We start from the raw sequence: 15,770 nt of genomic DNA on the forward strand, positions 1-15,770 counted from the left end.
AGTGTCTAGTAAATATTTCTAAACTTTAATTTGATAGCGAGAGAGGGGGTACTGACTGAGCCAGTATCACATGCACACATATCTAATTTTGTGTCACATAGTTCAGGTTTTGCGTGGGTCTGTGTGTTTATTATTAGACACTGTTGGTAGGGCTATACAGTTGTATCCACATGCAGATTATCATGGTAGTTTTTCTCTGTGCTTTAAAATCTGTTTGTAAAGTTAAAAATTCTAACAATCCTTGCCTTCTCCTTAGGCCCTTTTTGCTTTCATGGCCCTGTCCTTCATTCGTGATGAGGTCACCTGGTTGGTTCGCCATACAGAAAATGTCACCAAGACAAAGACCCCTGAGGACTATACTGATTCGTTAGTACTTGACATGGTTAAGAACCTTGTCCTAAGATGGGCTGGGAAAGGGGAGAGGGAGGTGTCAAATGACCTCAGAAAGTTCTAGTTTCTAGAAAGTTTTCCCTGTTAGCACTGTCTCCATTCATATTTCTAGTCTCATCTGTCTCTCTGTTCTTGTCCTCAACTCCTCAGGAACATCGCAGAACTGCTTTTCTTGTTGGAGGAGATCAGGGCTCTGGTCCGAAGGCACCTCAAAGTGATACGGCAATACCACCTTCAGTATTTGGCCAGATTCGATGCTCTTGTGCTCAGTGACATCATTCAGGTGTGTTTACTTGATTATAATTTGGAGATTTCAATGTGGTCCCTGGTCATTTTCCTTTTGGAGTCATGCTGGTTGAATCTCATGCTCTGAAGATTAGGTGTCTAAACCCCCGATCTCCCTCTCTACATTTGTTAAAAGAAAAAAAGAAAGACAAGACTACTAATCCTATCAGTCCTTATCCCCCCTCCCACCCCAAGTGAAACTACATACAAATAGGAAAGAAAAATAAAGAAAAACTGATGTTAACATGGCAGGGTTTCTAGGAAGTTCTCTCCATCCCTTGCTGGCTTGCTCTGTTTTGGGCACTTGGCAATTCTTTCTGTTTTTATAGGCTTACGACCCTTATACTAGTTTATTTTTTTTAAATTTTATTTTAATTTTTAAATTTGTTCTAATCAGTTATACATGACAATAGAATACATTTTGACACATTGTACACAAATGGAGCCCAACTTCTCATTCCTCTGGGTATACCATAGACTAGTTCTTGTCTTGATAGAAACTATGCTCACTGACAGCAGCTCCAACCCTCTTTTAGAACCTATCTGTGTGTCCAGAGGAGGAGTCCATCATCATGTCCTCTTTTGTCAGTACCCTCTCCTCTCTGAATCTCAAACAAGGTAACTGGAGGTGGAGGGAGGTAGGGGAGGCAGGGTGTATATGAGTGTCATTATCTTTTTTTCTAGAAATATTGATCTTTTAGCCAGAGTATAGGGCCAGATGACTTTGAAAAGAACTTAGATTCTATGCAGTCAGATATTAGGGTGCTGTTTTATTGTTTCCTTTCACACTTGCTTCTGGTTTTCTGCAGTTGATAATGGAGAGACCTTTGAATTCTCTGGATTAAGACTGGACTGGTTCCGCCTACAGGTAATGGGCACCCCTCAGATTTTTCCTCTCCCACAGTCCCTTCTCTTTTATTTCCTAAGTTTTACTTTATGGAGTAACTGAAACTTGAAAACATATGACTAGATGGGAACAGCCAGGACAAATTGTAGTCCCAAAGCTGGGGACCCTTTTTATTCACCTTGCTTCTTCCTCTCTTTTCCCAACTCCAACCGCAGGCATACACTAGTGTGGCTAAGGCACCCTTGCACCTGCATGAGAACCCTGACTTGGCCAAGGTGATGAACCTCATTGTCTTTCACTCCCGAATGCTTGACTCCGTAGAGAAGGTGCTGGTGGAAACTTCTGACCTGTCTACTTTCTGGTATGCCTTCCCTGGGCTCTGTGGAGAACCATAATTTCCCTAGTCAGATGGAAAAGTCCTGTTTTCCTTGCAATCTTAAAGGTAGATGTTCAACTTCACAGCTCACTCATGCCCCCTTCTAAAAGCCAGTAATCCTAACAGGTAGAATTGAAGTTGATCCCCTTATGTTCTATATTCATCTTTGTGAGGAAAGTTCTTTAGACTTCACACTACTTCCTCTTCTTTAGGATAATTAAGCCACATGTCTTCTTCTAATCTTTTTGCATCTTCATTGTTATCTTTGGAAACTTCTTCAGTAACCCCCACCCAACTGGGGATCCAGCCCCTCACATGTGCTAGAAAGTGCTCTATCGTGGAGCTGCAGCCCAACCCCGAGCCCCTATAGTTTTTTTTTTTTTTAAAGCTCTCGGCACATTGGGTTTTAAAGAAATATGAAAAAATCTGGAAGTTTATGGTGAGAACTGAAGATAATTGAGAAGGTGAAGAATAGGACCTTTGGAGAATAAATATTTAGTTTGTTTTCTACAGGTAGCACCTGACATTTATTAGGTACATACCTGCATTCTTTGAAGGATCCAACAAACAAAACAATATGTTGTCTGTGCTCTCTGCAATCAATATAAATTGGGAGATATAATACTCATATGCCCAAAGGACATCAACATAATACTTGCAAATGTAAGAAAATAGAAAAAGAGACCATGAAGTTGTGAAGATACAGGGTTTAGGAAAGATTTCTTCTCCTAGAATTAATCTGTGAAGTTTTTCTGAAGCTGGAGTGTCAAACTTGGGGAGAAATGTGTATTTAGGACTTCTAAATTAGGAGGAATGGCCCAAATAATGCAAAGGTTCTGAGGGAAAAATAGCAAATTTTATGCAAAGAAAAGGAAGAAGATTCTCACTGAACAGCCTTGGGGCTTTTGTAAAGGTCTGGAAGGGTTAAGGTTCTTGGATTTCCTTCTATCTCCAGGGAAATTAGGAGGAAGTCATGAATATCAATAAATATTTGTTGAAAGAATGAATATTCTCTGCTTAGAGGGCTCAGCTCATAACCTTTAAGTCTCCTTCCCCTTGCTCTGCAGCTTTCATCTCCGTGCTTTTGAGAAGATGTTTGCCATGACCCTGGAGGAACCCAACATGCTGCGATATGCCATCGCTTTCCCCCTAATTTGTGCTCATTTTGTCCACTGTACTCATGAGATGTGCCCTGAAGAGGTGGGTGTCCTGAACTCTGAGCCCTGCCACCTCTCTAGTCATATCTCATGCTTATTCCCCCAAACACAATTCCAAGGATTGATTTTGGGCCCAGGAAGGGTACAAGCAGAGGTATGTGACATGAATCCCTAAGTATCTCAGTCTGATTTTGACAGTGTCTTCTCTTTCTGGACCTCAGTTTCTTCTTCCATGGCAATAGGCGGCTTAGGATTGGGGATGGGGGCAGTATTATGAGAAAGAAGTGGCTGTCCTGGAGATAACAAGTTCCCCTTCGGTCCTTTCGCCTAGTACCCTCACCTGAAGAACCATAGTCTTCACCACTGCAATTCCTTCTTGGAGGAGTTGGCCAAGCAGACCAGCAACTGTGTCCTGGAAATCTGTGCTGAACAGCACAACCTGAGCCAACAGGTGGGCAAAGTCTGTTTCTGTCTCCTCTCCAGCCCTTGGTGCCTTCTCCTCTCCTTTGTGTTCCTCTCAGATGCTATATTCTTCATCTCTTCCTCAAGTGGGGTTGAGGCTTTTGTGTATGTGAGTTGTCGGCAGGAATCCTTTCTTAGAGTAGTCCTGTCAGTCCTTTCTCCCATAGGACTAGATAGAGGTGTCTAAAAATACTCTTATTTGAACAGCTGCACTCCAACAGAATCTGTGTTCCATTTGAAGAGATCTGGAAGATGAGTTAACTTTCTCATTTACTCCCTCCCTCTCTTCTGTGTACACATGCTTGGGACCGTGGCCCCGATCCCTTGTCTTGTCTCCTCTGCATCCTCGCTTCCCCACTGGCTCTGTGGACATTTCCAGGCACCTCTTCTGTGTTTATTGTCAGGGATGCTTTCTTGTCTTTGTCTTCTTTTTCCCCCCTTCTCCTCCCTTGACTGACTCACAGCACCTGGTCACAATTAGCTCAACCTAAATTTCAGAAAATTTGAAAATGAGGAACTAGTTTTTGCTGTTGCCTTGGAGTGTTTTAGATTTCCCAGATGATCCACCCTTCCTGGGTTTGAATCAGGCTTTGTAGCAGCTTGGGTAGAAAGGGAGCCCATGTGCATTTCTGTGAAGCGTGTATTTTTTTAAGAACAGTTATACAGATTACTTAACCTTTTCGTTTTCTCATATGTAAAATGAAGATTAAAATACTTTCTTCCTAGAGTTGTTAGAAGGATTAGATGAAATAGAGTACGTTAAATATTTAATATACAACACTCAATAAATGTTAGCTCTTGTATTAATTGGTAGCTGCTGGACATTAAGCCCTTTGATAGATGTTTGGGGTAGGGAGGCAGAAGGAAGGCGCATGATCCCTGTTCTTGCAGAATGTTCTCATTTATGGCAAAGGGAGTAAAAATATATGTTTGAAGGAAATTTCAGTAATTAATGCAAGGAAGATGTGCAAGTGAGCACACTTATCAGCATATTCATTCCCAGGAATGTCTACCATATATGCAAGAGATACAGGTAAAGAGATTTGCTCAGTGCTGTACCAGGAATGCTAAACCTTAATGTGAATAATTGTTTTCACACAAGATCTTTTGTTATCTCTGGCCCTTCAGAATTAACATTTTGAGTAAATAATTAATGATGTTGCCATTACTGATATTGCTACATTTTAAGGACTGTTTATAGAATCTACCACAGACATTTTTATTATCTATCTATCTATCTATTTTTTGGTACCAGGAATTGAACCTACGGGCACTTTACCACTGAATCACATCACCAGCCCTTTTTATTTTTATTTTTTATTTAGATACAGGGTTTCACTAAGTTGCTTAGAGTGTCAGTAAACTGCTGAGGCTGGCCTTGAACTTGTGATTCTCCTGCCTCAGCCTCTTATATTACTGGGATTATGGGTCTATCATGCCTGGCCCCTACACACTTTTGGATAATCCCAGGGTTGATGCATTCTCAAGTCCATTAAGGTATACTTGTTTTTTAATTTTTCTTCTTGGAACAGGTAAGAGTTTGGATTTAAAAAAGAAAATGTGACCAAAAGTACAAAATTGTTTTTCTTGTGTGGCACTTTTCTATGTGTGGCTCTCAGAGGAATTCCAAGTGAGGAGTTTTCACACATGCTTTGCACATGCACAGTAGCTTTGGAATCAATGGAGAGAATTCCAAGGTGATTCTTTGAAAGCAATACCTGAATATCCAATTGTATCATATATTTTCTATATGGCTAACTGAAGAAGAGAAATGATGCAGGATTCATGTTTAACTAGAAAGAAATATATTTCTAAAAAAGAGGTGGGAGGGGAATGTTGGCCAACTCTTCACTCTGAGGTTTTGGAAGGCTTTGGTGCTGTGGGGAACTGTCTTCATGGAGCAGAATATGTAGGAATGTAGCAAGTTCCATCTAGCAAAAAATAGCTTTCCCAGGGTGGAAGACCCTAGAAGGTGGTTTAGGGGAACTTTTTGCTTGAGTTTTCCATTAGGAAAGTCTCTTTCAGGCTATAGGTGGGGAACATGGTGACCCCTGAAAGACACTGCTGTCTTGGAACTTTAAGGTTGTACATGGGAAGATATTTATGAAAACTGAAAGAAGTGAGCACGTTCCAAATAGGCCCAGATTAGATTAGAGAAAGAAAAGCAGAGAGAAGAGAGAACAGATGATAACGGAGAGACCTTCTTGTAACAACACTTTCAGCAATGAATCTCATTTCTCCCTTCAACTGTGTTTGTCTCTAAAGCTTCTGCCGAAGCACTGTGCCACCACCATCAGCAAGGCTAAGAACAAGAAGACCATGAAGCAGAAGCAGGCTCCCAGGAAAGGAGAACCTGAGAGGGACAAGCCAGGAGCTGAGAGTCACCGGAAGAACCGGAGCATTGTTACCAAGTATGAACCTGACCTCAGAGGGCTACGTGGGTGCTGCATTAAAGAAGGGAAGAGAGCTGAATGTTTTCTCTGATAAGTGGATGCTAATTCATAATGGGGGTGGGCATGGGATGAATGAGGAACTTTGGATGGGGCAAAGGGGAGGGGGCAAAGGGGTAGGAAAGATGGTGGAATGAGATAGACATCATTACCCTAGGTACATGTATGATTGCACGAATGGTGTGACTCTACTTCATGTACAATCAGAGAAGTGAAAAATTCTGCTCCATTGGTATACAGTGAATTGGAGAGCTTTCATGTGCCGCAGTCCGGCTGCAGCAAAATAACCGGGGGGGTGGGGGTGGGGGTGGTGACGAGCAACTTGTGTACATTGATACAGCAGGAGTGGGAGCCGTTTATTGTAGGACAGGAGGGGTATATATACATTCCACACAGCTTATCTTAATTAACATAAACTAGATACAGCAGTCAATCAATAAGGAATCTCCACACTTAATGGCTCGCTGGCATTACTTCACAAACCACTCCCTCTGGCAAAATGCCAGGCGCCATCCAGACTTGTTTACAGACTCTAACATTCATGTATAACTGATTAGAACTAATAAATAAATAAATAAAAGAAGGGAAGAGGGGAGGTGATAGAGGAAATGGAAAAAAAGTGGAAGCTGTGGGAAGTGATGGATATGGAAAAGCACTTTAATATTTATTTATTTATTTGTAGTTGTAGTTGGACACAACACCTTTATTTTATTTATTTTTATGTGGTGCTGAGGATCGAAACCCAGGGCTTTGCACATGCTTGGCGAGCGCTCTACTGCTGAGCCACAACCTCAGCCCCTGGAAAAGCACTTTCATGTGAATTTTCCACTTTGCTTTTGAAGGCAGCATTATGTGTACTATTCTAAGCTGAGGATCCCTACAGGATGAAAGGAGTCCAAGGCCATGTGCCTGGCATAATCCTTCTCACACCCAGTAGGCAGGGCCAGATCTGTAATCAAGGCTCATTTTATTTTCCAGCATGGACAAGCTACACCTAAACTTGACAGAATTGGCACTGACAATGAACCATGCATACAGCTTCTCTGTGTTTGAACACACTATTTTCCCTTCTGAATATCTTAGCAGCCACCTGGAAGCCAGGCTCAACAGGTATCACTCTTTCCTTGTCTACGTTGCCATTATTCTTTCCTTGTCTGGGTGGCAAAGCATGGTGGTCCTCAGTGTCGGACTTTTTTATTTCCTTCCTGGTGATTCTGTCTTGGTCACTCTGGCATAGATTCCAAGTTCCTCTGAAAAGCAAACAAACAACCCCAAACTTCTACAGGTGGTTTTGATGAACAGCCAGAATCCCTCACTCCTGGTTTAGTAGAATGAGCAGAACAGTTAGCCATCAGAGCTGTATAATATCCAGGCCATTAGTAATGACACTGGAGCAGATTAGCTTATTTAAGCCATTTTCCTTCCCTGTAAAGTAAGGATAATGATATTTACTTTGTAATTACAAATTACTTGTGGTTTAGAATTGGTAGATAATTAAAGATAATTATGAGTGCAAAGTTTCTGACATGTTATAGCCCTTAATAAAATAAATACCCTCTCCTCCTCTTTGCCCCTCATTGCATTGTTCCCTAAAGTAGGAGGAACACCCCCTTATATTGGAATTGGATGCTGCAGTCAGCGATTAGGGGTGCTGGATAGAATGATCATGAATAATCCTTTAGCCTTCTGTGTTTTGTTTTGGAATATGTAGCATGCTCATTCAACAGGTATTTATTAAATACCTAGTATGTGTCAGGAGTGTTCTAGAAGCTGTCAACACAGCAGTATACAAAACAGATAAAAATCTCTGCCCTATAAAGCTGCTTTCTAGTGCAGGAGATGGACAAACAAAATAAAAAGGTAGAATGAATGGTAGATAGTGATCATCCAAGTAGAAAGAGAGTGCAGGAGAGGGAGAATAGGGGCTGTGGAGGTGGGTGTGGGGAGGGTGGGAGTATTGTAGCTTTATATAGAGGGTGACCAGGGAAAGCTCCTTGAGAAAGTGACATTTCCCAAAGGAGCTAAGGAAGCCAGGGAAACCAGCATTCCAGGTGTAGGAAAAGCCAGTGCTTTTCTGAGGTGGGAACATGCCTGGTCTGTTGGATGGATGTGGAGGAACCAATATGGAAGAGCCATTGTGGCTGCAGCAGAACTAGCTGAGCCCTGTTGAGACTGGTGGGACTTGAGGTTAGAGAGGGTGGAGGAGTGGAAGACTGTAGGTGCTTACGTGTTGTTTCAAGGACTCTGGCTTTTATCTGAGATGGGGAACCTTGACTGGTTCTGAGCAGAGCTGTTGTAAGATTTGCCTCCGTATTTCTCTCTGGCAGTATTAGTAAGAGTTAGGACAGAAGCAGGGAGACCAGTTATGAGTCCCTGTTTTGTTTTAGTTTTGGTACTAAAGATTGAACCCCGGGGCTCTCTACCACTGAGCTACCTTCCCTGAACTTTTTTATGTCCTCCCCCGATTTTTTGTCCCTTTTTTTTTTTAAAATTTTTTTTTAGTTGTAGATGCCCACAATATCTTTATTTTTGTTTGTTTATTTTTATGTGGTACAGAGATGGAACCCAAGGTCTCATGTGTGAGAAGCAAGCACTCTACCACTGTGCTACAACCCAGCCTGTTCCTTTGTTTTGAAACAGGGTTTCTTTAAGCATTTTTACTTTATTTTGAGTGTGCTACATATTCCAATTTATTTTATTTCACTAAGTTGCCCAGGTGGGCCTCAAATTTGCCACCCTCCTGCCTCAGGTTCCAAGGTAGTGGGGATTATGGGTGTACACCATTGTGCTGGGCCTATGAGTTTGTTTTATTCATTTGTTTGTTTATTTATTTTGCAGTACCGGGAACTGAACCCAGGGGTGTGCCACAACTGAGCTCTATCTTTAGCTCTTTTTCTTTTCTGAGATGGGGTCTTGCTAAGTTGCTTAGAGCCTCACTATATTCCTGAGGCTGGCCTTGAACATGTGATCCCCCTGCTTCAGCCTCCTGAGTGCCATCATGGCCAGCTGAATCTGTATTTTGATTATGGGACAGGCAGATTTATTTTTCAATTAAGTTCTTTTTTTTTGCAGTACTAGAGATTGAATCCAGGGTTTTGTGCGTGCTTGGCAAATGCTCCACTATTGAGCTACATCTCCAGCCTCTTCAATTAGGTTTTTGCTTGGGTGAAGTAAAATTAGTTTGCATTCATTACATACACATTAGCTACATGGGAGAAAGTGTCTTAGTTGTATACACAATGTCAAGAAGATGGCAGTGTGATAATCACGCTTCAGAAACTGCTGGTGGTTGCTAGGTCCTGGATCAGCAGGGGTGTGAGAGTCTAGTTTCTCCATAATATCTCTGGTGCTTGCTTCATTGGGCATCCTGTTCCCACAGCCCCTAGGCTGGCCTGGAGGCTTGGCCTCAGTGAGAACTCTAACCAGGCTTGCCCTCAGTCCATCCCTTCTGTGGCTCAAGGGTCTTTTCCTTTTCATCTGGAGAGCAGACTCTCTTGTTCCCCATCCTGATTTGGCCATAAACATTAGACAAAAACAAAACAAAACAAAACAAAAACCCTAAATAAAAAAACTTCCAACAATTTTGTGGCTTTAAAGAAAATCTGAGGAACTCATTTATAATGGGATGCAAATGACTGACAAAGGCCTGGAGTGAGGTGTTCCTCCTTCTCCTACAGTTTACCTTTTTACAAGGACAAAGGCCTCAGTCAAAGGATTGACTTTAATGGAGACATCTCAGGTAACTGGGGAAGGTATTTTGGAAGGAGCTGGGGGCCTGAGGGGGAGGGGTTTGCTGTTGAGTACCCACAGTAGCGGAATGTGGACAGTTATGACTGTGGCCACATGCCCGCCGAGTGTGCTGCCATCCATGGCCACTGGGGACTGCATTGCACTTCCAGGGATTTCTAAGCATGTGTTTCCTTTCCTGTCATTGGTTGGAACCACTCTTTCCAAGTTAAGACAAATACTGGCGCTGAGAACAATGGAATTTGGAAGCTCAGATCTTTTACCAGCTTCCCCAATTTCTTCAGAGGAGGCAGAAGAGCATAATGGTTAGGCACCAAATCTTACTGGATTCTGCTCTTGCCTCTGCCACTTGCCAGTTGCGTGGTCTTCAACAAGTGATTTATTCTATGCCTCCGTTTTGTTATTTGTAAAGTGGAGATAATTGTCCCTACCTTATTAGGTTGCTATGAGGTTTAAATGAGATATTATGTGTAGTAAAATCAGAGCCCAGCATCTGGAGCATAGGACACACTCAATAAGTGTTATGTTATTTATCATTATGATTGTTATTATTATTATTATTATTATTATTTTTTAATCACTTAGAGCCATTGTGTGGCTGGCTGGCTACAACGCTGCAACCCAGGAGATCCTAAGGCCTTCTGAGCTATTGGCCGGAGTCAAAGCATACATTGGGTTCATACAGTCACTGGCCCAGTTTTTGGGTGCAGACGCTTCCAGAGTCATCCGCAATGCTCTTCTGCAGCAGACACAGCCACTGGACTCGTATGGGGAACAGACCATCACCACTCTCTATACGAATTGGTCAGTGTTGCTTACCCTTCCCCAGTGCCTTTCCTTCTTATTAGCACTTTTTTCTTTGTAGGGCCCAAGCATTTTAGCTTCCAGGATCATGGGCCCCCAAATGAAGGCTTGTTTCTGCTTGAGGATCAGGGCAGTAAGCTGGGACAAATGCTGACCGACTTCTGTTTCCCATGAGGTTTCTTTCTGAACTTCGAGATAACACCCATCAGCCCACCCTGCAGCCATTTGACCCCTTTCCTATTCATCTCCACTTCTTAACCTTCTTTTTCTAGATTCTTACTGTTTTAATTTTTAACTTCCTCTTTCAGATATCCTGATTTCTTTTTGCTCTAGCTTTTCCCTCTGAGAACATTCTACTGACTTCTCCCTGGAACTTTGTTTCCTCATCCCCAGACATGGCCATATCAAGTCTAGGAGATTATTCTTAATAGGAAAGGTGGCCTCCTTCCCCAGATTGGAGAAGGTGTAATCAATGCCATTTCCTCTGATATTTTTGAGGAGCTGGATTCCCTTTCTCAAGCCACTGGGTGGTGCTCTTAATCTAATATCAGTTTAGCGGGAGCCATCTGCAAAGAACCCCCTGAGTAAGGGGAGCAAAGTTTGCAAATACAAAGGTCAACAGGGATCAGGCAGGCAAGATAAGGGATGTCATGAGCTAGCTGAGGACTTTTAGAGGGTGGAGAGGGGATGCTCCTCTAAAGGGGACATCTACCATTTAGCAACACCTGAATCATACCCAGTAAACTCTTATTTTTGATGTAAAATATCTGATTAAAAACTTGATAACAAATTAAAATTGAAAGGGAAGAATATATTTGACAGTGGGGTTGGCCCACTGGTGGTTAACTTGTGACATCTGTAAAATAGACTCAGAGCTGGTGCCTGAGTAAGTAGTGGCAGGAGTTGGGCAAACCCTTCCCCCTGTACTGGCTGGCTCCTGGCTCCTCAAAACTCAGAGGTCAGGAGGAAATATTTGAAGAGTGGATGACCAGTGTTCATGGGGCTTCTCTCTGCCCAGGAAGTTTGACTTGAGGTTAACCTCCAGGTTCCTAGGTCCTCAGTCCAACCCTATTGTTGTTATCAGTTGACACTAAGTATATCTTAGAGGGCCCCAATTAGTAGGATTTTTTTTTTTTTTTTTGGTAGGAATTGAACCCTGAGTCTTGCACATGCTAAGCAGGTGCTCAAATACTGAGCTATATATACCCCAGGCCCCAGAAGAATTTCTTTTTTATGCCAGATTGAGCCTGTCTTATCTGACAGAAGGCAAGGTTGAAAGAATGCAATTGTTGGAAAAGAGTAGGGCTGAGGGATTAGACGTACGTGCCATTGCATTTTTCAGCATAGAGAAATACCCTGCAGATCAGAGGCCAGAGCTTGGGGTGTGGATTGTTGTATTGTCTTCTTTGAGTCTCTTCTCCCTACCCTGGTCTTTAGCAGAATTTCTCTTCCCAAGCCCAGTGGTAGTGGTAGGCAGCAGTGATTGGGAGAAGGGATTGGACACTAACTTATGCTTTCTTGGCCAACCTTGTAGGTACTTAGAAAGTCTGCTTAGACAGACAAGCAGTGGGACCATCATCCTCTCCCCAGCCATGCAGGCCTTCATCAGCCTTCCCCGAGAGGGGGAGCACAACTTCAGCGCAGAGGAGTTCTCTGACATCTCTGGTGAGCCCAGGGCCTGGTCTTTCCCTTCCAACAACACCTTGGCCCACAGACCCATCTAATTTTTTCTACCTGCAGAGTGATCCTTCTACATTCTCTTCATTATCTCTGCTAAGGATTTTGGGAAAAATAAAGAGATTCTAAGCAAGGCCCAGAATTGAGGAGTGGCCTGGGGGTGCTGAGAGTGGAGAAGAAAAAGAGTTTAGGAGCTAGGCAGGAATGTTGAAATCACTGAAGGGGTTTATTTTTCTACAGAGAATGCAGGAGCAGCACATTAGTGATGGGTAAAGCATAAGGAGGGCATTCTCATGCTTGAAATGATTTAACAGTGGTCTGATGCCATGGCATTTTCTTCCCTGGGGATAAATTTAGAGCCTTGCCCATGTTTGGATTGCTGATGTTTAATGATAACAATGATGATGGGACCATAAGTGACATTTATTGTGAGCAGAGTTCTAAATATTCACGCATAGTAACTCAGATAATCCTCACAACAGTTTGAAGTAGATACACTCATTATTCCCATTTTCCAGATGAAGACACTGAGATACAAAGAGTGTAAAAGCTTGCCTAAGGTCATGCGTTCATAAATGGTAGGACTGGAATTTCAACTCAAGCAAAAACTAGAACAATGTAGGGCTGCTTCTCAGTTGATAGAAAGCTTTTGTGTGGGGGTGGATGGGTGGGCAGGGGTAGATAAGGGCTGTGAAGGGAAAGAGTTGGGAAGCTGGTCTCTATTTTTCTATATTACTATTATTTTTGAGGTTCTGGAGAATTTAACCCAGGAGTATCTTACTACTGAGCTATACTGAGCTATATCCCCAATGTGTCCCCCACCAAAAGATTTTTTTAATATCTTCATTTTATTTATTTATTTTTACATGGTGCTGAGGATTGAACCCAGGACCACACACATGTGAGGCAAGCACTCTACCACTGAGCCACAAACCCAGCCCCGATTTTTTTTTTTTTTTTGACACAGGGTCTTATTAAGTTGCATAGGCTGGCCTTGAACTTGCCATCCTTCTGCCTTAATTTCCCCAATAGCTAGAATTATGGACATGTGCCACCATGCCCAGCAGCTGGTCCCTTTTTAAAGAGGGCTTAAAACCATACAGATCTTTTTTTTTTTTCTTTTTTTTTCTTGGTACTAGGGATTGAACCCAGGACCTTGCATGTGCTAGGCAAGTGCTCTATCACTGAGGTCTATTCCTGCTCTTTTTATTTTGAGAGAGGGTTTTGCTGAGGTTCCCAGGCTGGCCTTTAACTTGTGATTCTCCTGCCTCAGCCTCCTGAGTAGTTGGGATTATAGGCCGTGTGCCACAAGACCTGGCCAGATCCTTTTTAATGTTGTTTTATGGATTTAGTCATTCATGAACTATCCCTCCTTCTTCTTCCTCTCACCTCTATAAATCGTGGATTGTGCATGGTGACTGGGACAGGCAGAAGATGTTCCAGGGATCTTGTCCTCTATCTTTTTCCCTCCTCCTTTGAGGATACTAAGAAAGCCAGAGTGTACAGGTGTGTTTTTTTGGTTTTAATTTTTTTAGTTGTAGATGGACACAATATATTTATTTATTCATTTATTTTTATGTGGTGCTGAGGATTGAACCCAGTGCCTCACACATGTGAGGCAAGTGCTCTACCACTGAGTCCCAGCCCCAGCCCTACAGTTGTGTTTTTACACAGTAGTGTTTTCCAGTTCTGCCTCCTTACTGTCATCGTACCTTACCTGCTGGGGGGTTTTAGATGTCCCCTTCCCAACAGCTGTACTCCCAAGCTATAGGCAGCCTCTAAGATCTGCTTTAGGTCTTGCTGACAACTGACAAGCAGCAGGAGGTAATGTTCATTCCCCCTTCTGCCACCCCCACCCCAATTTCCTGGGGTTACCATGGCAATGGGGCAATGCTATTGCAAAAATAGATAGATAGAAGGAGAAGGATGTCCTGGGGTTACTAGCTGGGTGTAAGAAGACTGGAATAAAGAGGTTCCACAGATCCAAACCAGTAGATCAGTGTGTCTCCTCTCTGTCAGCTCCAGAGAAGGTGGTTCCCTTTCCTTCTGTCAGCCATGTTTAGCATTATCTAAGCTGACCAGTTAGGAAATTCTTGCATAATTCTTAGCTCAGTTCTCCCTATTACAAATAGGTGACTCTGAAAGAGTCTAGTGTCTACTTTGGACAATGTTCTGTGTCATCTGCTGTGATCAGGTTTGCTTCCTTCTTCTGTCATTGGGGGAGGTAGAGATCAAGTGGTCCTGCCTTCAAAGACTTGAGTGCAGGGCTTGACGCTTTTCTCCCTAAACTCTGATTAATGATAATCACCTTGCCTTTCTTCTACAGCTCTCTAGTTGTTGTTACTTCTATTCTTTTACGGTTTTTCCTGCTGGGATGGCCCATAGCCAAAGATCACAGCCAGAGTTCCTCCCTAGCAGAGTTTGTCACTAGTGCTTCCAACACGGAATTTCCCCAGGCAGGTTTTATTTAATTCACAAAGGGCAAAAGCAGTCTGGGTGGGGAGGAAGAAGGCACTGAGAAAGACCAGATTTAGAGGGGAAAAAAAATGAAAGGAAAAGAAGAGTGGAGACTCTGGGGATGTGTGTTGAAAAAAGAAAAAAGAAAAGGTAGCTTGGAAAACTTGGACACATTAAATAAGGAAAGTAAAAGAGGCATTGCATTGTATTTCTGGACCTGCCCCTGACGTGAATAAGAGACCTTGGACGAGCACCTAACCCCTCTTGTCTGTAAAGCCAGGATGAAGTGCCTGGGCCCAGACCTCAGAGAGCCGTTATTAACCAACACAAAAAGAATCCCTTGTTTGGGGCTGGGGATGTGGCTCAAGTGGTAGCGTGCTCGCCTGGCATGTGTGTGGCCCAGGTTCTAGCCTCAGCACCACATACAAACAAAGATGTTGTATCCGCCGAAAACTAAAAAAAAAAAAAATATTAAAAAAAATTCTCTCTCTGTCTCCCTCTCTCTCTCTCTCTTTTTTTTTTAAAAAAGAATCCCTTGTTCATATGTATCTTTATAGTTTTGTAAGGTTTTTCTAATGTAGCATCTTATTCTTACATCAACCCTGTGAGGAATTCACAGGAGACATGAATTTCTTAATTTTACAGAGAAGTAAATAGGCTCAGAGAGACTCAATGGCTTATTTGAAGTCTTAACAACTCATGAAGCTAGTATGGCAAGAGCCAAACCCAGGTATCAAGTGAAGGGCTTGGGAAAGTACAGATTCTTACAAGAAAGTGAGGTCATAGTTATCTTGGTGTGAGTCGTAGTGGGAAGAGGGTAAATTATCCTGTGGACAGACTAGACCTGTCACCTGAATGCAGGATTTCAAGCCATCTTTGCTCTTCAGCTTCCCACTTCCTTTCCTTGCCAGACATTTTAAAGTTCAAATTACCCTATTCTGTTGTACAAATGCCCCAGCATCCCCTGAGTCCCACTTGGGACCTCTAAAACTCTATTCCAGAGATGCGAGCCTTGGCTGAACTTTTGGGCCCCTACGGCATGAAGTTCCTGAGTGAAAACCTGATGTGGCATGTGACCTCTCAGATTGTGGAGCTAAAGGTACTGTGGAAACAGGTCC

General features: G+C 42.7%; 1 protein-coding gene across 1 annotated transcript in view; it reads left to right on the plus strand.

Moving 5' to 3' along the window:
• Nucleotides 1-15,770, plus strand: part of Nckap1l (NCK associated protein 1 like) — a 51,944-nt gene that overhangs the window by 23,333 nt on the left and 12,841 nt on the right. The window contains exons 12-23 of the mRNA XM_046436006.2: nucleotides 257-366; nucleotides 541-673; nucleotides 1,212-1,293; nucleotides 1,485-1,543; nucleotides 1,738-1,883; nucleotides 2,966-3,098; nucleotides 3,387-3,506; nucleotides 5,783-5,928; nucleotides 6,946-7,077; nucleotides 10,300-10,518; nucleotides 12,053-12,183; nucleotides 15,654-15,751. Of these exons, the coding sequence (XP_046291962.1) occupies nucleotides 257-366; nucleotides 541-673; nucleotides 1,212-1,293; nucleotides 1,485-1,543; nucleotides 1,738-1,883; nucleotides 2,966-3,098; nucleotides 3,387-3,506; nucleotides 5,783-5,928; nucleotides 6,946-7,077; nucleotides 10,300-10,518; nucleotides 12,053-12,183; nucleotides 15,654-15,751 (1,509 nt within the window). The remainder of the gene's footprint in view (nucleotides 1-256; nucleotides 367-540; nucleotides 674-1,211; nucleotides 1,294-1,484; nucleotides 1,544-1,737; nucleotides 1,884-2,965; nucleotides 3,099-3,386; nucleotides 3,507-5,782; nucleotides 5,929-6,945; nucleotides 7,078-10,299; nucleotides 10,519-12,052; nucleotides 12,184-15,653; nucleotides 15,752-15,770) is intronic.

Source organism: Marmota monax, unplaced genomic scaffold, assembly GCF_021218885.2.
Source record: "Marmota monax isolate L192 unplaced genomic scaffold, Marmota_monax_Labrador192_F-V1.1 WCK01_AAM20220418_F8-fsc00012, whole genome shotgun sequence".
NCBI classification, from domain to species: Eukaryota; Metazoa; Chordata; class Mammalia; order Rodentia; family Sciuridae; genus Marmota; species Marmota monax.